Below are 27,614 nucleotides of genomic sequence, written 5' to 3'. Positions count from 1 at the left end.
TTTATTTTTCGCAGGACTCTTTAGCGCTTGGGAAGAACGATGACGACGCGCTGAAGCAGTTCCGGGTGAAGTTTAACGAGGCGCTGCGGGAAAGCTGGAAGACCAAAGTGAACTGGTTCGCTCACACCGTGTCCAAAGACAACAGACAGTGATGGCAATGGACACGATTTCTTGGGTTTTGATACAATATTTGGATCCTAAGGCACAAGAGAGCGCTCCTCCACAGCAGACTCTTATACACCTCTCTCCGCATCTACAAACTTTTGGGATTTCTCACGGCAACATCCGTTATGTTCCATATCGGACGTCACCCAGGCTGTTGGCGTCTGCGGTGCCGATGCTGAATACGCTGGGGTGGATGGCGCCCTCTGCTGGATTGAGCTGCCTTGGCATGTGTTAGTCCATCTCTACAGCACACGGCTTCTTCAGCATGAGGCTCCTGTGTCTACATTGTCTTGTGTCGGCCACTAAGGACGGCTTCCTACAACCTCAGGCCGCCTGCGGGACGGATCCCGGAGCTTTGTGAACTGGTTCGTAGAAGACTCTTTTCATTCCAAGCTGATTGCACTGGGATTGCTCCACAGCAGTGGTCTGCGCCCTGCGGCTCTACAGCTCCCGGGCGGTGCAGATCCGGACACGCTGGGAGTTGTAGTTACACGGCTGCGGAGCACTGGTCTGCGAGCTGCGGCTCTACAGCTCCCGGGCGGTGCAGATCCGGACACGCTGGGAGTTGTAGTTACACGGCTGCGGAGCACTGGTCTGCGACCTGCGGCTCTACAGCTCCCGGGCGGTGCAGATCCGGACACGCTGGGAGTTGTAGTTACACGGCTGCGGAGCACTGGTCTGCGACCTGCGGCTCTACAGCTCCCGGGCGGTGCAGATCCGGACACGCTGGGAGTTGTAGTTACACGGCTGCGGAGCACTGGTCTGCGACCTGCAGCTCTACAGCTCCCGGGCGGTGCAGATCCGGACACGCTGGGAGTTGTAGTTACACGGCTGCGGAGCACTGGTCTGCGGAGATTTCTGAACCATAGATGGCAGGTCTTGCACTGACGTCACGTTGTCATATAGACTACCTGTAGGTCTCAGCAGCGGCTCGTACTGAAGCGATGGTTGCAATAAACGCCTTCCCTTGTAATTATGTTAATAAATGTATACATTGTACGTGTTTGGACAGAGAGCGGCGTCCTGCGCGGTCCGGCTCATTCTATTGTTTTACTTGAAAGATGGAACCACTGATGCAAAAATGTTAATTTTCTGTTGGGAAAAATCCGCTCATTTTTACACTATTGCCTTTAAAGCCTTTGGTGTGGTGTGAAATTTGCACAGACTCTGATTTTTGTGCAGATTTTGGAAACCTGTGCTCATTTATACTGTACCCCAACTAGGGGAAAATGGGGGTGCATCTTACAAACCGCGTATGGTTTACCGGGGCGGCAGTGGTAGTGCAGGGTCGGCGATACGAAGGGGGTGTCACTGCAGTGGAGCAGATCAGGAGGGTCAGTGATACTGCGAGGCTTGTAGGGTGTCACAGTGGCGGTGGGCGCAATTGATCTTCCGGCGGCCTGCTTTTGAATCGTCAGCGGTTGGACTTCTAGAAAATGGCCAAAGGGGCCAATCTGCGCACACGTCGCCTCTGTGGCTATTTTCTTGAAGTCCATCACGTCAACCGCCGGCGATTCAATGTAGCCTGCAATCCGCCGGCAGATTAATGGCACCTGCCACGACACCCTACAGTATCACCGACCCTCCGCTGCCGCACACTGACCCTATTGAGCTGCAACACCACCTCCTCCGAGCCCGCTGGCAGATCAATGGCGCCTGTCGCTGTGACACCCCATAGTATCGCCGACCCTCTGCACAAACCCCCTTGAGCCGCATCACCCCCTCCTCCAATCCCACAGCATCGTTGACCCTCCTAAGCCGTGACACCCCCCTCCTCCGTACCCCGCAGCATCACTTACCCTGCTTCCTGTGACCTTCCTGAGCTCCCACCCAGTGAGTGAATATAAGAGTCACTAGGATAAGACAAACCCTCATTTTAACAGTAAAATTTTTCCCCCATTTTCCTTCTTCACATCTGGGGTGCATCTTATAAAACGAAAAATACTTTTTTTTCAGCTAAATATTCTGCTGGGAGATCCGGTGTGGAAGGTCTCGTTGCACAAATGCAGAGAGAAAATCTGCATTTTAAGTTCCCAGCCTCGTATGAGGTTATTTTGTTTAATTCCCATTTATCAGATGCACAGCGCGAGAAATAAAACGCAGAGCGTCAGGATTTAGAACCAGAATTTTATTGTAGCTTATAGACTGACCTATCACCAATATACAAATCTGAAAAGTTATATTCATGGCGCCTACATACAGCAGCGGAAAGCTCCGGACGCTTTAGCGGTTGCGTTACGTGTCGCGATTGTTTTGTTTAAGTCTAAATACAGCAGCTACGGTGATATTAAATGTATGGACAGAGCTACACGACATAAACACAAGACGAGGGGGAGCGGGGTCCCCGGGTTATTCCAGAGCTTGCAGTTATGTTTGTCACGTTATCACACAAGTCATTAAACAATCCCCCAAAATCTTACGTAAAAATCTAAGAATTTACATTTATGGTAAACAAGGAAAAAAAAAAAATATCGACGCCTTTGCCGGCTCGTCTGCAGCCGTCCGTCCTGCGGGAGGAGACCCCAATAACTGCTGAGCACCTGTAGTGTAAATCTCACCGGCCCTTGCACCCCGGCCGCCAATGAGGGAGCGCTAACTTACCACAATCCATGGCACGTCCACTACGTCTATATATCGCGGACCTAATAACAGCCTACACATAACACCAATCCAATAAGAGACTTTATCCACTTACCTGGCACAAAAGACACCTTACCGAATCCAATCCTAGGGGCAGAACGAGCCGCCGCTGCCCCCCAAAACTCTCCATTTGCACTTTATCCATTGTTACAGGGAACACAACCTTTAAAGTGACAGTAACAAAGGGGCATCTGGTATAGTGCACAGACCCTGCGGGCGCCAAGGACCTGGCTGTTCCCACTTTTTACCTTGCTGCAAGGCATTTTAGGCTCCAGCGCCCTGCACCCGAAAAAGTCTCAACATTTTATACAAATCGATGCCTCTTTTATACGTCACTTTAAGGGTAATATCCCCCTTTAAGTAAATCTTTTGAAGAACCAGTGACAATCTAAAACGTTCCCATACATAATCATGGCTGGAGAACCACAAGTCCCAGGAGGCAGCTCTTCATTGATATGAGAGGAGCCTCCCCCTTCACTTGTCCTTCAGCCTCCGTGCCCCCACTCCTAATTCATCACAATCCACCTCACCACTTTATAAGATCAAGATTTTTTCCCCTCCTCTCACATAAGAACGTTCAGAATTTGTGCCCCCCCCCCCCCCCAACTAGGTGCCAAAAAAAAAAGGTCACATGTAAACAATATGCACCCCACTTCCATCACGGGGGGGGTTTAACTAATGATAGAAGAATAAACCTCACCCAATAGGGAGTTACAATGATCTACATATGTATAATCAGGCCTGTCCTGCAGAAAAGAGAGCCTGGTATTTAAAGCAAGGGGGTGAGATCTGTGCTACAAGCAGTAGTGGCCGTGCCCCCGCGGGTCGCAGACGGGCGCCCTGTTTCTGACTGGTGACAGCTCTGTGCTTTTTCATTGGGAGGTCATAGAGAACAAGCAATCGGGAGGGAGCGTTACTGAAGCCAATGTCCACCATTCGGCTGCGGACCCCCACCGGCCACGGAAAGAGAAAACCATAAAATTCACCTCACTGAGGTTGCGCAGGCCTGGCCCCGGTGCCCCCTGCATACCTGAAATCCAGACCCCTTTACACTAGCAACATGGACATAATTACATTGATCCCAAGATATTTACAAAGAAAATATTAAAAAGTTAGTCTCGGGCTCGCCCCTTTCTCTGGCTGATCACCACCCGGATGCAAAAGCCGCCGGCCCCTCAGACAGGAAAGCGGACCCCGGTGGAGCTTTGCCAGTATTGGACATGCAGGAATTCAGGATGGAAATTATAAAATAAACCCAATAAATTCACCAGTCCCTGTGCCCAGTCTCACAACAGAAATCGGGAATGGAGGATGAAGTCCAGTGACGCCTCAGCCCCTCCTGCCGGAGAAGGAAAGTGCAGGATGGACAAACACTGAAGATGACCCAGTCACTGGGTGGCACCGGAGGCAGCAGCTGCAGGGGCCATGGCCGCCATGTGCCGGTTGGTTTCAGCGCCTGGAATGACTTTGTACACCGTGTGCCTGCGGACGATGAGTGTGAGCGGAGGTGACTGGGTGGTGATGGCGGCTGAGATCAATAGGTCAGGGTAGAGTCGTCCCACTCCAGCTGCTGCTGCCGGTTGACATTCTGCTGGTCCTCCTCCTGCTCACCCTCCTCCTCCTCACTGCTCTCAGATTCAGCACTGGTGATGTCGTCATCCTCTCCATCTTCACTGTCCTCCTCCTCCTCCTCTTCTTCCTCCTCACTGCTGTGCTGGTCTTCATAGGTCTGCACCGGGAACAAAAATACAAAACTCAATCCATATATAAACACACATTACATATAAATATACATATACATGCGTGTACCGTACTGTTCTGTTTAGGCAAAAGAAGGGAATTTTGTATACTTACCGTAAATTCCTTTTCTTCTAGCTCCAATTGGGAGACCCAGACAATTGGGTGTATAGCTACTGCCTCCGGAGGCCACACAAAGTATTACACTCAAAAGTGTAAGGCCCCTCCCCTTCTGGCTATACACCCCCAGTGGGATCACTGGCTCACCAGTTTAGTGCAAAAGCAAGAAGGAGGAAAGCCAATAACTGGTTTAAAGACCATTTCAATCCGAAGAAACATCGGAGAACTGCAACCATTCACATGAACAACATGTGTACCGAAAAAAACCCTAAGAAAACAGGGCGGGTGCTGGGTCTCCCAATTGGAGCTAGAAGAAAAGGAATTTACGGTAAGTATACAAAATTCCCTTCTTCTTTGTCGCTCCATTGGGAGACCCAGACAATTGGGACGTCCAAAAGCAGTCCCTGGGTGGGTAAAAGAATACCTCGTGGTAGGGCCATCAAACAGCCCTTTCGTACAGGTGGGCAACCGCCGCCTGAAGGACTTGTCTACCTAGGCTGGCGTCTGCCGAAGCGTAGGTATGCACCTGATAATGCTTGGTAAAAGTGTGCAGACTCGACCAGGTAGGTGCCTGGCACACCTGCTGAGCCGTAGCCTGGTGCCGTAATGCCCAGGACGCACCCACGGCTCTGGTAGAATGGGCATTCAGCCCTGAGGGAACCGGGAGCCTAGCAGAACAGTAGGTTTCAAGAATTGGTTCCTTGATCCACCGAGTCAGGGTGGATTTGGAAGCTAGCGACCCTTTACGCTGACCAGCGACAAGGACAAAGAGTGCATCCGGGCGGCACAGGAGCGCCGTGCGGGAATGTAGATCCTGAGTGCTCTCACCAGATCCAACAGATGCAAATCCTTTTCAAATTGATGGACTGGATGAGGACACAAAGAAGGTAAGGTGATATCTTGATTGAGATGAAAGTGGGATACCACCTTAGGGAGAAAGTCCGGAATCGGACGCCGAACCCCCTTGTCCTGGTGAAGACCAGGAATGGAGATTTGCATGACAGCGCTGCTAGCTCGGACACTCTCTGAAGAGACGTGACCGCTACTAGAAAGGCCACTTTCTGTGAAAGACGGAAAAGGGAAACCACTTTCAAAGGCTCGAAAGGCGGCTTCAAGAGAGTCATTAGAACCTTGTTCAGACTCCAGAGCTCTAATGGCCGCTTGTACGGAGTGATGAGAAGACAAACTCCCTGCAGGAACGTGCATACCTGCGGAAGTCGGCTAGGCGTTTCTGAAAAAATACAGATAGCGCTGAGACTTGTCCTTTAAGGGAGCTGAGCGACCAACCATTTTCCAACCAAGATTGTAGGAAGGAAGGAAAAATAGGCGATGCCAATGGCCAGGAAGAACTCCTTGAGCAGAGCACCAAGATAAGAATATCTACCACGATCTGTGGTAGATCTTGGCGGACGTTGGCTTCTTGGCCTGCGTCATGGTGACAACCACTCCTGAGATAATCCTGAAGACGCTAGGATCCAGGACTCAATGGCTACACCGTCATGTTCAGGGCCGCAGAGTTCAGATGGAAAAAAGGGCCCTTGAAACAGCAAGTCTGGTCGGTCTGGTAGTGCCCACGGATGGCCTACCGTGAGGTACCACAGATCCGGGAACCCCGACCTCCTCGGCCAATCTGGAGCGACGAGGATGGCGCGGCGACAGTCGGACTTGATCTTGCGCAGCACTCTGGGCAACAATGCCAGAGGAGGGACACATAAGGTAGCCGGGACTGCGACCAATGTTGAACTGAGGCGTCCGCCGCCAGAGCTCGATGATCGTGAGACTGTGCTATGAAGCCGGAACAAAGTTGTTGTGCCGTGACGCCATTATGTCGACGTCCGGCATCCCGCAGCGGCGACAGGTCTCCTGAAACCCGTCTGGGTGAAGAAACCATTCCCCTGCGTCCATACCCTGGCGACTGAGGAAGTCTGCTTCCTAGTTTACCACGCCTGGGATGTGAACTGCGGATATGGTGGATGCCGTGTCTTCCACCCACGTCAGAATCCGCCGGCTTCCTGGAAGGCTTGCCGGCTGCGTGTTCTTCCGTGGTGGTTGATGTATGCCACCGCTGTGGAGATATCCGACTGAATTCGGATGTGCTTGCTTTTCAGCCACTGCTGGAAGGCTTGTAGGACAAGATACACTGCTCTGATTTCCAGAACATTGATCTGAGGGGTGGACTCTTGCTGAATCCACGTACCTTGAGTCCTGTGGCAGAGAAAAACTGCTCCCCACACTGATAGACTCGTGCCTGTCGTAACTACCGCCCGGGATGGGGGTAGGAAGGACCTTTTTTCTGACCATGAGGTGGGAAGAAGCCACCACCGTAGAGATTCTTTGGCCGCCTGAGAAGGGAGACGTGTCTGTCGATGGGCGTCGACTTCCCGTCTCATTGGCGGAGAATGTCCCATTGTAGTGGACGCAGATGAAACTGCGCGAAAGGGACTGCCGCCATTGCTACCACCTTACGTGAGAAGTGGATGAGGCGTCTCAATGTGTGCGACTGATCCTAAGGAGAGATTGCAGCCTTGTCTGTAGTGAACGCTGTTTGTCTAGCGGAAGCTTCACTATCGCTGAGAGTATGAAACTCCATGCCTAGATATGTTAGTGATTGGCCCGGGGTCGGATCTGACTTTGAAAAGTTGATGATCCTCCCGAAACTCTGGAGAGTCTCCAGCGCAGCGTTCGGCTGTGTTGGCATGTTCCTTAAGAGGGTGCCTTGACAAGTAGATCTCCCAAACACGGGATCCCAGAGTGACCTTGAGATTGCAGGACTGGTACTACTGCTGCCATGACCTTAGCGAAGACCCGTAGGGCTATCGCCAGCCGGCAGGCAGAGTTACGAACTGAAGGTGTTCGCGTCTTATAACAAGGTGTAGAAACGCTGGAGCTCTGGATCACTCGGCACGTGGGGATAAGCATCCTTGACGTCCATCGATGTTAGGAAATTTCCTTGAAACATTGAGGCGATGACGGAGCGGGGGGATTACATCCGGAACCGCCTGGTGTTCACGAGCTGGTTGAGCCGTGTTAGATCCAGAACGGGACGGAAATACTCGTCCTTTCTTGGCATCACAAATAATTCGGAGTAAAAACCGTGACCTTGTTCCTGAAGAGGAACGGGGGTTACCACTCGTTGTGCCTGTAGAGTGCCCACCGCCTGCAGAAGAGCATCGGCTCGGTCGGGAGGTGGAGAAGTTCTGAAGAATTGAGTTGGAGGACGAGAACTGAACTCTATCCTGTACCCGTGAGACAGAATGTCTCTCACCCAACGGTCTTTGACCTGTGACAGCGAAATATCGCCAAGGTGCTACCGACCGAGGATGCGGAGAGAGGAGGCCGCAAGTCATGAGGAAGACTCTTGGAAGTGGGTTTTCAGGCTGTCTTTTTTGGGCGTGACTGAGCCCGCCAAGAAACTGAGCTCCTCTGATCCCTTTGAGTCCTCTTTGGACGAGGAGAAATGGGACCTGCCCGAGCCTTGAAAAGACCGAAAACCCCGACTGTCCCTTGGTATGTTGGGGTTTGTTTTGTCTGGGCTGAGGTAAGGAAGAATCCTTACTCTTGAACTGTTTAATGATTACATCTCACGCACACTAAACAGTCGGTCAGCAGAACAAGGCAAACTGGTTAAGCCCTTTTTTCGAAGCAGAATCTGCCTTCCATTCAATTAACACCCAGGCCCTGCGTAAAAACCACGGAGTGAGCGGACGCCACTGCCGTACGGGTCGTAGAGTCCAGGACAGCATTAATCGCATAAGACGCAAATGCAGACATTTGAGCGGTTAAGGATGACACTTGCGTAACAGATGTACGTGTGACCGTGTCCATCTGTGTAAGACAAGCTGAAGTAGCTTGGGTTGCCTGTACGGCTGCGAATGCTGGAGCTAACAGCGCGCCGATAGCCTCATAGATGGATTTCGACCAGAGATCCCTCTGTCTGTCAGTGGCATCTTTAAGTGCAGCCCCATCCTCCACTGCAACTATGGATCTAGCTGCAAGCTGGAGATTGGAGGATGCCCCTTGGGACACTGGGGCCATTGCCCACGTCAGGGGGTAGGGATAACGTGTATCCTCAGCCGTTTGGAGAAGCGCTTAACTGGATAAGCGTGGTGTTCCTGGACTGCCTGTGTAAAGTCAGGGTGGTCAAGGAAGAAGGGAATTTTGTTACTTACCGTAAATTCCTTTTCTTCTAGCTCCTATTGGGAGACCCAGACGATTGGGTGTATAGCACTGCCTCCGGAGGCCACACAAAGCAATTACACTAAAAAGTGTAAGGCCCCTCCCCTTCTGGCTATACACCCCCAGTGGGATCACTGGCTCACCAGTTTTAGTGCAAAAGCAAGAAGGAGGAAAGCCAATAACTGGTTTAAACAAATTCACTCCGAAGTAACGTCGGAGAACTGAAAACCGTTCAACATGAACAACATGTGTACCCGAAAAACAACCAAAAGTCCCGAAGGACAACAGGGCGGGTGCTGGGTCTCCCAATAGGAGCTAGAAGAAAAGGAATTTACGGTAAGTAACAAAATTCCCTTCTTCTTCGGCGCTCCATTGGGAGACCCAGACGATTGGGACGTCCAAAAGCTGTCCCTGGGTGGGTAAAGAAATACCTCATGTTAGAGCTGCGAAGACAGCCCTCCCCTACGGGGAGGCAACTGCCGCCTGCAGGACTCTTCTACCTAGGCTGGCGTCCGCCGAAGCATAGGTATGCACCTGATAATGTTTGGTGAAAGTGTGCAGACTCGACCAGGTAGCTGCCTGGCACACCTGTTGAGCCGTAGCCTGGTGTCGCAATGCCCAGGACGCACCCACGGCTCTGGTAGAATGGGCCTTCAGCCCTGATGGAACCGGAAGCCCAGCAGAACGGTAGGCTTCAAGAATTGGTTCTTTGATCCATCGAGCCAGGGTGGCCTTAGAAGCCTGCGACCCTTTGCGCTTACCCGCGACAAGGACAAAGAGTGCATCCGAACGGCGCAGGGGCGCCGTGCGGGAAATGTAGATTCTGAGTGCTCTCACCAGATCTAACAAATGTAAATCCTTCTCATAACGATGAACTGCATGAGGACAAAACGAAGGCAAAGAGATATCCTGATTAAGATGAAAAGAGGATACCACCTTCGGGAGAAACTCCTGAATGGGGCGCAGCACTACCTTGTCCTGGTGGAAGACCAGGAAGGGAGCCTTGGAAGACAGCGCTGCTAGTTCAGACACTCTCCGAAGAGATGTGATTGCTACCAGAAAAGCCACTTTCTGTGATAGTCTAGAAAGTGAAACCTCCCTCAGAGGCTCGAAGGGCGGCTTCTGGAGGGCAACTAGTACCCTGTTCAGATCCCATGGATCTAACGGCCGCTTGTACGGGGGAACGATATGGCAAACCCCCTGTAGGAACGTGCGCACCTTAGAAAGCTGTGCTAGACGCTTCTGAAAAAAGACGGATAGCGCCGAGACTTGTCCTTTAAGGGAGCCGAGCGACAAACCTTTTTCTAACCCAGATTGCAGGAAAGAAAGAAAGGTAGGCAATGCAAATGGCCAGGGAGACACTCCCTGAGCAGAGCACCAGGATAAGAATATCCTCCACGTTCTGTGGTAGATCTTAGCAGACGTGGGCTTCCTAGCATGTCTCATGGTGGCAACGACCCCTTGGGATAAGCCTGAAGATGCTAGGATCCAGGACTCAATGGCCACACAGTCAGGTTCAGGGCCGCAGAATTCCGATGGAAAAACGGCCCTTGGGACAGTAAGTCTGGTCGGTCTGGTAGTGCCCACGGTTGGCCGACCGTGAGATGCCACAGATCCGGATACCACGCCCTCCTCGGCCAGTCTGGAGCGACGAGTATGACGCGGCTGCAGTCGGATCTGATCTTGCGTAGCACTCTGGGCAAGAGTGCCAGAGGTGGAAACACATAAGGGAGCCGGAACTGCGACCAATCTTGCACTAGGGCGTCTGCTGCTAGAGCTCTTTGATCGCGAGACCGTGCCATGAAGGTTGGGACCTTGTTGTTGTGCCGGGACGCCATTAGGTCGACGTCCGGCCTTCCCCATCGGCGACAGATTTCCTGAAACACGTCCGGGTGAAGGGACCATTCCCCTGCGTCCATGCCCTGGCGACTGAGGAAGTCTGCTTCCCAGTTTTCTACGCCGGGGATGTGAACTGCGGATATGGTGGAGGCCGTGGCTTCCACCCACATCATAATCCGCCGGACTTCCTGGAAGGCTTGCCGACTGCGTGTCCCCCCTTGGTGATTGATGTATGCCACCGCTGTGGAGTTGTCCGATTGAATTCGGATCTGCTTCCCTTCCAGCCACTGTTGGAAGGCTAGTAGGGCAAGATACACTGCTCTGATTTCCAGAACATTGATCTGAAGGGTGGACTCCTGCTGAGTCCACGTACCCTGAGCCCTGTGGTGGAGAAACACTGCTCCCCACTCTGACAGACTCGCGTCTGTCGTGACCACCGCCCAGGACGGTGGTAGGAAGGATCTTCCCTGTGATAAGGAGGTGGAAAGGAGCCACCACTGCAGAGAGTCCTTGGCCGTCTGGGAAAGGGAGACTTTCCTGTCCAGGGATGTTGACTTCCCGTCCCATTGGCGGAGAATGTCCCATTGAAGTGGACGCAGATGAAACTGCGCAAACGGAACCGCCTCTATTGCCGCCACCATCTTCCCGAGGAAGTGCATGAGGCGTCTTAAGGAGTGCGACTGACTTTGAAGGAGAGCCTGCACCCCAGTCTGTAGAGACCGCTGCTTGTCCAGCGGAAGCTTCACTATCGCTGAGAGAGTATGAAACTCCATGCCAAGATACGTTAGTGATTGGGTCGGTGACAGATTTGACTTTGGGAAGTTGATGATCCACCCGAACGCCTGGAGAGTCTCCAGTGCAACATTCAGGCTGAGTTGGCATGCCTCTTGAGAGGGTGCCTTGACCAGTAGATCGTCCAAGTAAGGGATCACAGAGTGTCCGTGAGAGTGCAAGACTGCTACCACTGCCGCCATGATCTTGGTGAACACCCGAGGGGCTGTCGCCAGACCAAATGGCAGAGCTACGAACTGAAGATGGTCGTCTCCTATCACGAAGCGTAGAAAGCGTTGGTGCTCTGTAGCAATCGGCACGTGGAGATAAGCATCTTTGATGTCTATTGATGCTAGGAAATCTCCTTGAGACATTGAGGCAATGACTGAGCGGAGGGATTCCATCCGGAACCGCCTGGCGTTCACATGCTTGTTGAGCAGTTTTAGGTCCAGAACAGGACGGAAGGAGCCGTCCTTTTTTGGAACCACAAAGAGATTGGAGTAAAATCCTCGCCCCCGTTCCTGAGGGGGGACAGGGATCACGACTCCTTCTGCTCTTAGAGAGTCCACCGCCTGCAGCAGGGCATCTGCTCGGTTGGGGTGTGGGGAGGTTCTGAAGAACCGAAGTGGAGGCCGAGAACTGAACTCTATCCTGTACCCGCGAGACAAAATGTCTGTTACCCACCGGTCTTTGACCTGTGACAGCCAAATGTCGCAAAAGCGGGAGAGCCTGCCACCGACCGAGGATGCGGAGGGAGGAGGCCGAAAGTCATGAGGTAGCCGCCTTGGAAGCGGTTCCTCCATTTGCTTTCCTGGGGCGTGAGTGAGCCCGCCAGGAATCTGAGCTCCCTTGTTCTTTCTGAGTCCTTTTGGACGAGGAGAATTGGGCCTTGCCCGAGCCTTGAAAGGACCGAAACCTCGACTGCCACTTTTTCTGTTGAGGTTTACTTGCTCTGGGCTGGGGTAAGGAGGAGTCCTTACCCTTGGACTGTTTTATGATTTCAGCCAATGGCTCATCAAACAGTCTGTCTCTAGATAATGGCAAGCTGGTTAAGCATTTTTTGGAACCAGCATCTGCTTTCCAGTCCTTTAACCACAAGGCTCTGCGCAAAACCACAGAATTGGCGGACGCCATAGCGGTACGGCTCGTAGATTCTAGGACAGCATTGATAGCATAGGTCGCAAACGCAGACATTTGCGAAGTTAGGGACGCCACCTGCGGTACTGCTGGATGTATGATAGCATCCACCTGTGCTAAACCAGCTGAAATAGCTTGGAGTGCCCACACGGCCGCGAATGCTGGAGCAAACGACGCGCCGATAGCTTCATAGACAGATTTCAACCAAAGGTCCATCTGTCTGTCGTTGGCATCTTTAAGTGAAGCGCCATCCTCTACTGCGACTATGGATCTAGCCGCAAGCTTGGAAATTGGGGGATCCACCTTTGGACACTGGGTCCAGCGTTTGGCCACTTCAGAGGGAAAAGGATAACGGGTATCCTTAGAACGTTTAGAGAAACGCTTGTCTGGATGAGCGTCGTGCTTCTGGATTGATTCTCTGAAATCAGAGTGGTCCAAAAAAGCACTTAATTTACGCTTGGGATACAGGAAATGGAACTTCTCCTGCTGTGCAGCTGCCTCCTCTGCAGAAGGGGCTGGGGGAGAAATCTCCAACAGTCTATTAATTGCCGATATAAGGTCATTAACCATGGCGTCACCATCAGGGGCATCCAGATTGAGAGGGGCCTCAGGATTAGACTCCTGATCACCGTCCTCAGTCTCATCACAGAGAGACTCTTCTCGCTGAGACCCTGAGCAGTGTGATGACATCGAGGGTCTTTCCCAGCGAGCTCGCTTAGGCTGCCTGGGACTGTCATCTGAGTCAGAGACTTCAGCCTGTGATGCTTGAGACCCCCTTGAAGTACGGATTAGTTCCAACTGAGGGGGACCGGAGAGCATAGACACAGCAGTGTCCATGGTCTGAGTAACTGGCCTGGACTGCAAGGTCTCCAGGATTTTTGTCATAGTCACAGACATTTTATCAGCAAAAACTGCAAAGTCTGTCCCCGTCACCGGGGCAGGGTTCACAGGCGTCTCTGCCTGGGCCACTACCACCATAGGCTCTGGCTGACGAAGTGCCACTGGGACTGAACATTGCACACAATGTGAGTCTTTGGAGCCTGCCGGTAGATCAGCCCCACATGCAGTACAAACAGTGTACACAGCCTTTGCCTTGGCAGCCTTGCGTTTTGCGGATGACATGTTGCTGCCTCCTCAGAGCAGTACAGGGTGTCCAGCCAAGAAGCGACCTTACAGTGCAACTATATATATATATATGGTACCAAGAAAAAAGTACACTAATATAACACTGAGGCACTAGTGGGGCCAGCACTAAAGTGCTGCTTACCGCCCGCTTAGGAGCGGGTGTGTGGTCGCCGAAATCCCTTTAGTCTGGGTCTCCCAGAGCCTGCTGCCTTTCCCCAGCCAGACCGCATGTGTAATGGCTGCCGGCGTCCTTGTGGAGAGGGGGGGCGGGCCCTGGGCGTATACAGACGAAGAGCGGGAAGCCTGCTTCCCACTGTGCCTAGTGAGAGGGCTGGAGCATGTAAATAAAGCTCCAGCCCTCGGCGCTGCCAATTGAGCAGCGTCTCTCCCCTACCCTGATTGACAGGGTGGGGGCGGGAACGAAGCGGCGCTAGGCCGCAGAAGCCGGGGGCTAAAGTTAGAAGCGCCGCCGCCGTAAAAGCGCGGTCGGCGCAAAGTCCCCGGCGCACCACAAGTCGCAGCTGCGCCGCCGCTCCAGGAGCGGTCGGCGCAGTAGTTCCCAACATGTAACGTCACTCAGCAAAGCTGCAGTGACCTAACCCCAGCGCTACTGTCCCCGGCGCACTATAACGCTCAGCAAGCCTTGAGAGTGTCCGTGCCTGCCGGGGACACAGAGTACCTGAATGATGCAGGGCCTTGTCCCTGACTGTACTCATGCTCCAAATCCAGCAGGTTCTCTGGGTCTGTGGATGGAGCCCGGCCTCAGGGCTTGGGGGCCGGCAAGATCCCACTTCCACAGAGTCCTCCAGGGGATGTGGAAGGAAAACAGCATGTGGGCTCCAGCCTCTGTACCAGCAATAGGTACCTCAACCTTACAAGCACCACCGCGGGTGAGAAGGGAGCATGCTGGGGGCCCTATATGGGCCCTCTTTTCTTCCATCCGATATAGCCAGCAGCTACTGCTGACTACAAACAGTGGAGCTATGCGTGGATGTCTGACCTCCTTCGCACAAAGCAGAAAACTGGTGAGCCAGTGATCCCACTGGGGGTGTATAGCCAGAAGGGGAGGGGCCTTACACTTTTTAGTGTAATTGCTTTGTGTGGCCTCCGGAGGCAGTGCTATACACCCAATCGTCTGGGTCTCCCAATGGAGCGCCGAAGAAAGTATTTAATTTACGCTTGGGATACGTGAATGGAATTTCTCCTGCTATGAAGCTGACTCTTCCACTGGAGGAGCTGGGGGAGAAATAACTAACATTCTATTGATGGACGCTATGAGATTATTGACTATGGCGTCACCATCAGGTGTATCCAGATGGAGAGCGGTCTCAGGATTAGATCTTGAGCAGCTACCTCCGCCACATCACACAGAGAGTCCGCTTGCTGGGACCCTGACTAGTGTGACGTGGCCGCTCATAGTGAGCCTCTCAGACTATCTGGGACTGTCGTCCGTGTCAGAGCCGTCACTCTGGGAAGCACATGACCCCTCGGAGCTCAAGTTGTTCCCACTGAGGGGGACCATGGATAATGATGAACAGTGGCCATGGATTTGAGAGACTTGTCTGGACTGCAAGGCTTCTAGTATCATAGCCATAGTCTCAGAAAATCTGTCAGTAAATACTGCAGGCTCCGTCCCCATGTCCTGGACGGTTAGCAGAGACTCCGTATACAATGGGGGTCTATGTACCCTGCCGGCCATATAGCCGTACATGCTGTACCGGCTGCATAGAAAACATGTGCTTCTGCACCTCTGTTTTACACAGACAATATGCTGTTATGTCCTCCGCACAATCAAGGAGGGTATATACAAACATGCAGCTAAACAGTGCAATGCATAGTGAATAAGCATATATGTATATGTGCACTTCGGCACTAGTGGAGTCCCCACAGGTGCTGCTTAACGCCTGGCACAGCGGTTGTGTGACTATCCGAATCCCTGCCAGGGATTCCTAAACTTGTCTCTTCTGTCGCTACAGAAAACACTGACAAGAATGGCTGCCGGCGTCCTGTGCAGAGGAAGAAGCCGTGGGCGTCAGGGCTGTGGAGTCGGTAAGCCAAACCTTCGACTCCGACTCCGACTCCTCAAATTCTCTTGCACCGACTCCGACTCCGGCTCCGACTCCGGCTCCGACTCCGGCTCCTACATATATTGGTTAGTTAGGTGAAAAATTTATTGTAGTACATGAATATGTGTATGTGAACATCAGACATTTAATAATTTTTATGATACGATAATCAAGATATTTGGATAGAACATAAAATATATTTATTGGAATACAACTTTAGAACACAAAAAACTGTAATAAATTGTAAATATGTAATACACTATGTAATATACAGTAGATTACATATATATCTTGTGTGTGTATATACACTGTGTGTATATATATATATATATATATATATATATATTACATATTTACAATTTATTAGTTTTTTGTGTTCTAAAGTTGTATTCCAATAAATATTTTATGTTCTATCCAAATATCTTGATTATTGTATCATAAAAACAATTAAATGTCTGATGTTCACATTGTACTACAATAAATTTTTCACTTAAATATAAGCATTATACTAAATGTTATTATTTAGTAAAATATTCAGCACATTCTGCATTGCACTCCTGTCCCCAATTTATTATATATTTTAGGAGTCGGAGTCGGTGCATTTTATACCGACTCCGACTCCACCAAAATGAGCTCCGACTCCGACTCCGACTCCACGACTCCGACTCCACAGCCCTGGTGGGCGTGCCTGAGAAAGTGCGGGAATCCGGCTTCACAGTGTACACAGTGAGAGGGGTGGAGTATGCAAAGCATACTCCAGCTCTCAGCGCTGCCGGTTTCACAGTGCACACAGTGAGAGGGATGGAGTATGCAAAGCATACTCCAGCTCTCAGCGCTGCCGTGCTGTGCAGCGTCACGCCCCTACCCTGACTGGCAGGTCTGTGGGCGGAAACGAAGTGAGACTAGGCCGCGCAAGCCGGGGACTCGAGTGATAAGCGCGGCCGGCATATAAGCCTTGGTCGGCGCGGAAGTCCCCGGCGCACCACAAGTCCCAGCCGCGCCCGAAATAAAAATGGCAATGGCGGTTAGCGCGGTAGTCCCCCAATACACTAACACACCCAGCGAGCTGTAGTGTGCGATGGCACTAGTGCGGGCAGCGCCGCCGTCCCTGGCGCACTAACACACCCAGCAATGCTGCCGTGTGTCCGTGCGCGGTCCTCACAGGGACACAGAGTACCTTAACGTAGCAGGGCCATGTCCCTGAGGATACTCCGCTCCATGTCCAGCAGATTCCCAGGAGCTGTGGATGGAGCACGGCCTCAGTGCCTGGAGACCGATAGGATCCCACTTCACCAGAGCCCTCAAAGGGATGGGGAAGGAAAACAGCATGTGGGCTCCAGCCTCCGTACCCGCAATGGGTACCTCAACCTTAACAAACACCCGACAAGAGTGGGGTGAGAAGGGAGCATGCTGGGGGCCCTTTAGTATGGGCCCTCTTTTCTTCCATCCGACATAGTCAGCAGCTACTGCTGACTAAACAGTGGAGCTATGCGTGGATGTCTGACCTCCTTCGCACAAAGCACAAAACTGGTGAGCCAGTGATCCCACTGGGGGTGTATAGCCAGAAGGGGAGGGGCCTTACACTTTTGAGTGTAATACTTTGTGTGGCCTCCGGAGGCAGTAGCTATACACCCAATTGTCTGGGTCTCCCAATGGAGCGACAAAGAAAAAAAAAGTCCTAAAAAAAAGTTTACATCACCTCTTTGCCCAATTAAAAATAAAGAAAATAAAAATACACGTATTCTGGATCCAGAAAATTACCGTATTTTTCGGACCATAAGACGCACTTTTTTTCCCCCAAATGTTGGGGGAAAGTTGGGGGTGCGTCTTATGGTCTGACTATAGGGCTGCGGCTGGGAATGAGGGTGCTGCAGGTCATCAGGGGCACGAGCAGGCAGCAGCAGCGCCTGCCGTGACCACGTGGGCCCGCTCATTACATATGCACGCCCATCCTCCCGCCCATCTCTCAGCGCAGAAGCCGGCACTGACAGGTGGGCGGGAGGACGAGCGGGGACGCGCGCATAGCAAAGAGCCGGCCGCATGATCACCCCTGGCAATTACAGCCTGGAGTGATCATGTGCGGCTGTATTCACTGCCCCCCGCGCGTCATTACCAGCGCGGGGTGCAGTGAATCAGTACACTCACCCGTCCCCGTGTGTGGAGCCACCCCCCTGCTGCACGCGATGTCTTCCTGTCTGTGCCGGTCAGCTGATCGGCACAGACAGGAAGACATCGCGATGCAGCAGGGGAACGGCCACACACACACACACACACACACACACACACACACACACACACACACACACACACACACACGTCAGTGGCGCACAGAGGAAGATGATCGGCTGCAGGGAGTGAGGAAAAGGTGAGTATAAACGTTTATTTTTTTCTCTGTGTTATAGGATACAGGCCATATACCAGGATGGTATATGAGCAGGATGGGAGTATATGAGCAGGCAGGATGGGGGGGGGGGGGGGGGGGTATGTGAACAGGCAGGATGGGGGGGGGTATGTGAACAGGCAGGATGGGGGGGGGGTATGTGAACAGGCAGGATGGGGAGGGGTATGTGAACAGGCAGGATGGGGGGGGGGGGTATGTGAACAGGCTGGATGGGGGGGGGGGGTATGTGAACAGGCTGGATGGGGGGGGTATGTGAACAGGCAGGATGGGGAGGGGTATGTGAACAGGCAGGATGGGGGGGGGGGGGTATGTGAACAGGCAGGATGGGGGGGGGGTATGTGAACAGGCTGGATGGGGGGGGTATGTGAACAGGCTGGATGGGGGGGGGGTATGTGAACAGGCAGGATGGGAGGGGTATGTGAACAGGCAGGATGGGGGGGGGGTATGTGAACAGGCAGGATGGGGGGGGGGGTATGTGAACAGGCAGGATGGGGGGGGGGTATGTGAACAGGCAGGATGGGGGGGGGTATGTGAACAGGCAGGATGGGGGGGGGGTATGTGAACAGGCAAGATGGGGGGGGGGTATGTGAACAGGCAGGATGGGGGGGGGTATGTGAACAGGCAGGATGGGGGGGGTATGTGAACAGGCAGGATGGGGGGGGTATGTGAACAGGCAGGATGGGGGGGGGGGGTATGTGAACAGGCAGGATTGGGGGGGGGTATGTGAACAGGCAGGATGGGGGGGGTATGTGAACAGGCAGGATGGGGGGGGGTATGTGAACAGGCTGGATGGGGGGGGTATGTGAACAGGCAGGATGGGGGGGGGGTATGTGAACAGGCTGGATGGGGGGGGGGGTATGTGAACAGGCTGGATGGGGGGGGGGTATGTGAACAGGCTGGATGGGGGGGGGGTATGTGAACAGGCTGGATGGGGGGGGTATGTGAACAGGCTGGATGGGGGGGGTATGTGAACAGGCTGGATGGGGGGGGGGGGTATGTGAACAGGCTGGATGGGGGGGGGTATGTGAACAGGCTGGATGGGGGGGGGGGTATGTGAACAGGCTGGATGGGGGGGGGGTATGTGAACAGGCTGGATGGGGGGGGGGGGGTGTATGTGAACAGGCTGGATGGGGGGGGGTATGTGAACAGGCTGGATGGCGGGGGGGGGTATGTGAACAGGATGGATGGGGGTTTATAGCAGGATCATATACAAGGCAGGAGGATCATTACCAGGATGGGGTACCTTAGTAGAGAATTTGGGGACATTACCCCCATAACAGTGTCAGCAGCAGATCCTCGCCCCATAACAGTGTGTCATGACCAAATTTTTTGCTTAAAGTTTTATTTTCCCATTTTCCTCCTCTAAAACCAGGGTGCGTCTTATAGTCCGGTGCGTCTTATAGTCCGGTGCGTCTTATAGTCCGAAAAATACGGTACCATCTATCAAAGTATAAAGAAGGGAATTTTGTTTACTTACCGTAAATTCCTTTTCTTCTAGCTCCTATTGGGAGACCCAGACAATTGGGTGTATAGCTTCTGCCTCCGGAGGCCACACAAAGTATTACACTTTAAAAAGTGTAACTCCTCCCCTCTGCCTATACACCCTCCCGTGCATCACGGGCTCATCAGTTTTGGTGCAAAAGCAGGAAGGAGGAAACTTATAAATTGGTCTAAGGTAAATTCAATCCGAAGGATGTTCGGAGAACTGAAAACCATGAACCCAGAACAATTCAACATGAACAACATGTGTACACAAAGAACAAACAGCCCGAAGGGAACAGGGGCGGGTGCTGGGTCTCCCAATAGGAGCTAGAAGAAAAGGAATTTACGGTAAGTAAACAAAATTCCCTTCTTCTTTGTCGCTCCATTGGGAGACCCAGACAATTGGGACGTCCAAAAGCAGTCCCTGGGTGGGTAAAAGAATACCTCGATAAAAAGAGCCGAAAACGGCCCCCTCTTATAGGTGGGCAACTGCCGCCTGAAGGACTCGCCTACCTAGGCTGGCATCTGCCGAGGCATAGGTATGCACCTGATAGTGTTTCGTGAAAGTGTGCAGGCTCGACCAGGTAGCTGCCTGACACACCTGCTGAGCCGTAGCCTGGTGCCGCAGTGCCCAGGACGCACCCACGGCTCTGGTAGAATGGGCTTACAGCCCTGCAGGCATTGGAAGCCCAGAAGAACGGTAGGCTTCAAGAATCGGTTCCTTGATCTACCAAGCCAAGGTTGACTTGAAAACCTGAAAACCCTTACTCTGGCCCGCGACAAGGACAAAGAGCGCATCCGACCGGAGCCGGGGCGCCGTGCGAGAAATGTAGAGCCGGAGTGCTCTCACCAGATCTAATAAATGCAAATCCTTTTCACATTGGTGAACTGGATGAAGGCCCAAGGGTAAGAAGATATCCTGCTTGAGATGAAACGGGGATACCTTAGGGAGAAAGTCCGGGACCGGACGCAGAACCCCTTATCCTGGTGAAACACCAGGAAGGGGGCTCTGCATGATAGTGCTGCTAGCTCAGACACTCTCCTGAGTGATGTGACTGCCACTAGGAAGGCCACCTTCTGCGAAGGACGAGGTAGAGAGACCTCCCGCATCGGCTCGAACGATGGCTTCTGACGAGTCGTCAGCTACCTGTTAAGATCCCAGGGTGCGAATGGACGCTCGTAATATGGGACTATGTGGTCAACCCCCCTGCAGGAACGTGCGGACCTGCGGAAGCCTGGCTAGACGCTTTTGAAAAAAAAACACGGAAAGCGCCGATACTTGTCCCTTGAGAGAGCCGAGACAAGCCCTTGTCCATTCCGGATTAAAGTGAAAGAAAGAAGGAAAAGTGGACAAGGCAAACGGCCAGGGAGTAAAACCCTGATCAGAGCACCAGGATAAGAAGATCCTCCAAGTCCTGGGCTAAATCTCGGCGGACGTTGGTTTCCTTGGCTGTCTCATGGTGGCGATGACATCTTGAGATAACCCTGATGACGCTAGGGGCCAGGGCTCAATGGCCACACCATCCGGATGCGGGCCGCAGTATTCAGATGGAAAAGAAGGGAATTTTGTTACTTACCGTAAATTCCTTTTCTTCTAGCTCCTATTGGGAGACCCAGACGATTGGGTGTATAGCTACTGCCTCCGGAGGCCACACAAAGCATTACACTAAAAAGTGTAAGGCCCCTCCCCTTCTGGCTATACACCCCCAGTGGGATCACTGGCTCACCAGTTTTAGTGCAAAAGCAAGAAGGAGGAAAGCCAATAACTGGTTTAAACAAATTCACTCCGAAGTAACATCGGAGAACTGAAAACCATTCAACATGAACAACATGTGTACCCGAAAACAACCAAAAATCCCGAAGGACAACAGGGCGGGTGCTGGGTCTCCCAATAGGAGCTAGAAGAAAAGGAATTTACGGTAAGTAACAAAATTCCCTTCTTCTTCGGCGCTCCATTGGGAGACCCAGACGATTGGGACGTCCAAAAGCTGTCCCTGGGTGGGTAAAGAAATACCTCATGTTAGAGCTGCAAGACAGCCTTCCCCTACGGGGAGGCAACTGCCGCCTGCAGGACTCTTCTACCTAGGCTGGCGTCCGCCGAAGCATAGGTATGCACCTGATAATGTTTGGTGAAAGTGTGCAGACTCGACCAGGTAGCTGCCTGGCACACCTGTTGAGCCGTAGCCTGGTGCCGTAATGCCCAGGACGCACCCACGGCTCTGGTAGAATGGGCCTTCAGCCCTGATGAAACCGGAAGCCCAGTAGAACGGTAGGCTTCAAGGATTGGTTCCTTGATCCATTGAGCCAGGGTGGATGTTGCAGCCTGCGATCCCTTGTGCTGACCAGTGACAAGGACAAAGAGTGCATCCGAGCGGCGCAGTAGCGCCGTGCGGGAATGTAGATTCTGGGTGCTCTACACCAGATCCAACAATGCAAAGCCATTACATATCTTTGAAATGGAGAAAAGGAAGGTAAGGAGATATCCTGATTGTGATAAAAAGGGGATACCACCTTAGGGAGAAACTCTGGGATCGGACGCAGCACTACCTTATCTTGGTGAACACCAGGAAGGGAGCTCTGGATGACCGCGCTGCTAGTTCTGACACTCTCCGAAGAGACGTGACCGCTACCAGAAAGGCCACTTTCTGTGAAAGTCGAGAAAGTGAAAACAACCCTCAGAGGCTCGAAGGGCGGCTCCTAGAGAGCAATTAATACCCTGTGCAGATCCCATGGGTCTGACAGCCTCTTGTACGGAGGGACAATGTGATAATCCCCCTGCAGGAACGTGCGTACCTGAGGAAGTCGTACTAGGCGCTTCTGAAAGAATACAGACAGCGCTGCGACTTGTCCTTTAAGGGAGCTGAGCGACAAACCTTTTCCCAATCCAGATGCAGGAAGGGGGGAAAAAGGAGACAATGCAAATGGCCAGGGAGACACTCCCTAAGCAGAGCACCAAGATAAGAATAACTTCCACGTCTTGTGGGAGATTTTGGCAGACGTCGGCTTCCTAGCCCGTCTCATGGTGGCAATGACGTCTTGAGATAATCCTGAAGACGCTAGGATCTCGGACTCGATGGCCACACAGGCCGGATCAGGGCCGTAGAATTCAGTGGAAAGAACGGTCCTTGGGACAGTAAGTCTGGCCGGTCTGAGAGTGCCCACGGTTGGCCGACCGTGAGATGCCACAGATCCGGGACCACGACCTCCTCGGTCAGTCTGGGACGACGAGGATGGCGCGGCGGCAAGCGGAGCTGAGCTTGCGTAGCACTCTGGGCAACAGTGCCAGAGTAGGAAAAACATAGGGTAGCTGGAACTGCGACCAATCCTGAACTAGGGCGCCTGCCGCCAGAGCTCTTTGCTCGTGAGACCGCGCCATGAAAATCGGGACCTTGTTGTTGTGCCGAGACGCCATTAGGTCGACGTCCGGCATCCTCCAGCGGCTACAGATTTCCTGACACCATACTGGGTGCAGAGGCCATTCCCCTGCGTCCATGCCCAGGCGACTGAGGAAGTCTGCTTCCCAATTTTCTACGCCCGGGATGTGAACTGCGGATATGGTGGATGCTCTGTCCCCCACCCACATCAGAATCCGCCGGATTGCCTGGTAGGCTTGGCGATGCGTGTTCCGCCTTGGTGGGCGATGTCTGCCACCGCTGTGGAATTGTCCGACTGAATTCGGATCTGTTTTCCTTCCAACCACTGCTGGAAGGCTTGCAGGGCAAGATGCACTGCCCAGATTTCCAGAACATTGATCTGAAGGATGGACTCCTCTGGAGAGAGTCCTTGACCGTCTGAGAAGGGAAACGTTCCTTTCTAGGGACGTCGACTCCCCAACCCATTGGCAAAGCATGTCCCATTGAAGTGGACGCAGTGAAACTGCGCGAAAGTGACTGCCTCTGCATGAGGCGTCTTAAGGGGTGTGACTGACCTTGAAGGAGAGACTGCACCCCCGTCTGTAGTGAACGCTGCTTGTCCAGCGGAAGCTTCACTATCGCTGAGGGAGTGTGAAACTCCATGCCCAGATATGTCAGCGATTGGGTCGGTGCCCGATGTAACCTTGAAAAGTTGATGATCCACCCGAAACTCTGGAGAGTCTCCAGCGCCACGTTCAGGCTGTGTCGGCATGCCTCTTGAGAGGATGCCTTGACAAGTGGATCGTCCAGTAAGGATCACAGAGTGACCCTGAGAGTGCAGGACTGCTCCCACTGCTGCCCTGAACTTGGTGAAAACCCGTAGGGCTGTCGCCAGACCGAAGGGCAGGGCTACGCACTGAAGATGCTCGTCTTCAATAACGAAACGTAGCAAACGCTGGTGCTCTGGAGCAATCGGCACGAGGAGATAAGCATCCTGATGTCTATTGATGCTAGGAAAATCTCCTTGAGACATTGAGGCAATGACGGAGCGGAGGGTTACATCCGGAACCGCCTGGCCTTCACGTGCTTGGTGAGCAGTTTTAGGTCCAGAACGGAACGGAAAAAGCCACCCTTTTTTGGCACCCCAATAAGATTGGAGGAAAAAACCGTGTCTTGTTCCTGAAGAGGAACAGGGATTACCACTCCTTCTGCCTGCAGAAGAGCATCGGCTCGGTGGGGGAGGGTGGGGGGGGGGAAGTTCTGAAGAATCGAGCCGGAGGACGAGAACAGAGCTCTATCCTGTACACGTGAGACACAATGTCTCTCACCCACCGGTCTGTGACCTGTGGCAGCTAAATGTACCCAGAAGCGGGAGATTCTGCCACCAACCGCGGATGCGGGGAGAGAGAGCTGAAATACATGAGGAGATCGCCTTGGCAGCGGTTCCTCCTGCTGCCTTCCTTGGGCGTGAATGAGCCCGGCCGGAATCTGAGCCCCTCTGAGCCTTTTGAGCCCTTTTAGACGAGTACAATTGGGACTTGCCCGAGCCTGGGAAGGACCAACCTCGACTTTCCCCCCAGGACAGCATTACTAGGGTAAGTCGCAATGCAGACATTGCGAGGTTAAGGACACCACCTGCGGCACAGATGTACATGTGCTCAAGACCAGCTGCGCAAGACCCGCTGAAATAGGTTAGGGTGCCCATACGGCTGCGAATGCCGAAGCAACCGACACGCTGATAGCTTCACAGACAGATTTCAACCAGAGGTCTATCTGTCTGTCAATGGCATCTTTAAGTGAATTCCCATCTCCCCTGCAACTATGGATCTAGCCGCAAGCCTGGAGATTGGGGGATCCACCTTTGGACCCTGGGTCCAGGGCTGTACCACATCAGGGTAAAGGGATAACGTGCCTCCTTAATACGTTTGGAGAAAACGTTTATCTGGTAAGCGTGGTGTTTCTGAACTGCGTCTCTGAAGTCAGCGTGGTCAGAAAAAGTACTCAATCTACGCATGAGTACTGAAAAAGGATTTCTCCTGCTGTGAAGCTGACTCCTCCACTGGGGGAGCTGAGGGAGAAATATGCAACATTCCATTGATGGACGCTATAAGATCATTCACTATGGCGTCACCATCCGGTGTATCCGGATTGAGAGCGGTGTCAGGACCAAAGCCCTGATCAGCTACGTCTGCCTCATCATACAGAGAGTCGTCCTGCTGGGACCTTGACCAGTGATGAAGCCGAGTGTCGTACCCAGCGAGCTAGCTTAGGCTGTCTGGGACTGCCGTCCGCGTCAGAGCCTTCACCCTGGAATGCCTGGGACCCCCCCGGAGTACTGAGTACGTTCCAAATGAGGGTGGCCAGGGAGCATTAATCAAGATTGCCCATGGCCTTAGTAGAGAATCTCCGTCCCTGTCCCTGGACAGGGTTCACAGGTGGTTTCTTTGGCCACTTCTAGTAGAGACCCCGGCTGACCAAGTGCTACAGGGGAGCATTGCCCACAATGGGGGTCAGTGAAACCTGCCGGTGGAACAGTATCTGCAGGAAAAGCAGCATAGAAAGCCTGTGCCTTGGCACCCTTGCTTTTTTGCTGCTGCTGTCCAGCCATCTAGGAGAATATAGCCCAGAGTAGCGACCGTACAGTGCAATGTATAGCATACAAGCATATATACAAATGAACACTTCAGCACATGCAGTACAAGCAGCCTATAAAGCCTGTGCCTTGGCGCCCATGCTTTTTTGCTGCAGTTGTCAAGCCCTCTAGGAGAATATAGCCAAGAGTAGCGACCGTACAGTGCAATGTATAGCATACAAGCATAAGTACAAATGACCACTTCAGCCATGCAATACAAGCAGCCTAGAAAACCTGTGCCTTAGCACCCTTGCGTTTTTGCTGCTGTTATCTCGCCATCTAGAAGGGCATATAGCCAAAGATAGCGACCTACAGTGCAGTGTATAGCATACAAGCATAAAATACAAATGGACACTTCGGTATTTAGTGGGGTCAGCACTTCAGGTGCTGCTTACCGCCCGCCTATAACGCGGGTGTGTGGTCGCCAGAGCCCTGTGTTGGTTGCCCAGAGCATGTCTCCTTTCCCCAGCTCGGACGGCGTGCAGGAATGGCTGCCGGCGTCCTTCTCCAGCTCGTGTGACGAGGGGCGGGCCGTGGGCGTGCCCCAGACAAGAGCGGGAAACTGGCGTCCCACTGTGTCCAGTGAAGGGGGCTGGAGAATGCAAAGCAGACTCCAGCCCTCGGCGCTGACTGTCTGTACAGCGTCCCGCCTCTCCCCTGACTGGCAGGGCTGGAGGCGGGAACGAAACGAAAACTAGGCCGCAAAGCCGGGGACTCAAGTAATAAGCGCGGCCGTCCATGTGCACGGCCCGCGCGGAAGTCCCCGGCGCACCACAAGTCCCAGCCGCGCCACAGTGTAAAAAACACCCAGCAACGGCCGGCGCGGCAGTTCCCAATACATAAAGTCACTCAGCAAAGCTGTAGTGACTAATAGCACGAGCGCTCTGCGCTGTTGCCCCCGGCGCACTAACACTCCCAGCAATGCTGGTGGGTGTGTGCGCGCTTGCCCGGGGACACAGAGTACCTTAATGTAGCAGGGCCTGTCCCTGACGATACTCAGCTCCATATCCAGCAGGTTCTCTGGGTCTGTGGATGGAGCCCGGTCTCAGTGCCTGGAGACCTGTAAGATCCCACTTCACCCAGAGCCCTGAGGGGGGATGGGGAAGGAAAACAGCATGTGGGCTCCAGCCTCCGTACCCGCAATGGGTACCTCAACCTTACAAACCGCAAGTGGGGTGAGAAGGGAGCATGCTGGGGACCCCATATGGGCCCACTTTTCTTCCATCCGACATAGTCAGCAGCTGCTGCTGACTAAACAGTGGAGCTATGCGTGGATGTCTGACCTCCTTCGCACAAAGCAGAAAACTGGTGAGCCAGTGATCCCACTGGGGGTGTATAGCCAGAAGGGGAGGGGCCTTACACTTTTTAGTGTAATGCTTTGTGTGGCCTCCGGAGGCAGTAGCTATACACCCAATCGTCTGGGTCTCCCAATGGAGCGCCGAAGAAAAGGCCCTTGAGACAGCAAGTCTGGTCGGTCTGGGAGTGCCCACGGTTGACCCACCGTGAGGTGCCACAGCTCCGGGTACCACGATCTCCTCGGCTAGTCTGGAGCGACGAGGATGGTGCGGCGGCAGTCTGACCTGATCTTGCGTAACCCTCTGGGCAGTAGAGCCAGAGGAGGAATACATAAGTCGAAACTGCGACCAATCCTGAACTAACGTGCCTGCCGCCAGAGCTCTGTGATCCTTGGACCGAGCCATGAATGCCGGGACTTTGTTGTTGTGCCGAGACGCCATTAGATCGACGTCCGGTGTTCCCCAGCGGCAACAGATCTCTAGAAACACGTCCGGGTGAAGAGACCATTCCCCTGCTTCCATGCCCTGGCGACTGAGAAATCTGCTTCTCAGTTTTCTACGCCCGGGATGTGAACTGCGGAGGTGGTGTCGGAGTCCAGGTTCCCTGAGTCCTGTGGCCACAGCCCCGGCTGGGGCCGGAAAGATTTGCAAGGGAAATAGAGGCGTTCTTGTTTA

The 27,614-nt window shown here is 53.1% G+C and overlaps 2 protein-coding genes across 5 annotated transcripts in view; one reads left to right on the top strand and one right to left on the bottom strand.

Moving 5' to 3' along the window:
• PIK3CD (phosphatidylinositol-4,5-bisphosphate 3-kinase catalytic subunit delta) overlaps nt 1-1,164 on the top strand; it is a 34,797-nt gene extending 33,633 nt beyond the window's left edge. Inside the window, exon 23 of the mRNA XM_075328324.1 lies at nt 15-1,164. Within this exon, the coding sequence (XP_075184439.1) occupies nt 15-152 (138 nt within the window). The 3' untranslated portion in view covers nt 153-1,164. The remainder of the gene's footprint in view (nt 1-14) is intronic.
• Nucleotides 1,165-2,272: 1,108 nt separating this feature from the next.
• Nucleotides 2,273-27,614, bottom strand: part of CLSTN1 (calsyntenin 1) — a 171,630-nt gene continuing 146,288 nt past the window's right edge. For all 4 annotated transcript variants that reach the window (XM_075328274.1, XM_075328272.1, XM_075328273.1 and 1 more), the window contains one exon: nt 2,273-4,534. In XM_075328274.1, the coding sequence (XP_075184389.1) occupies nt 4,340-4,534 (195 nt within the window). In that variant the 3' untranslated portion in view covers nt 2,273-4,339. The remainder of the gene's footprint in view (nt 4,535-27,614) is intronic.

This window comes from Anomaloglossus baeobatrachus, chromosome 11 (genome assembly GCF_048569485.1).
Source record: "Anomaloglossus baeobatrachus isolate aAnoBae1 chromosome 11, aAnoBae1.hap1, whole genome shotgun sequence".
NCBI classification, from domain to species: Eukaryota; Metazoa; Chordata; class Amphibia; order Anura; family Aromobatidae; genus Anomaloglossus; species Anomaloglossus baeobatrachus.
This window is presented reverse-complemented; position numbering and strand designations above follow the sequence as displayed.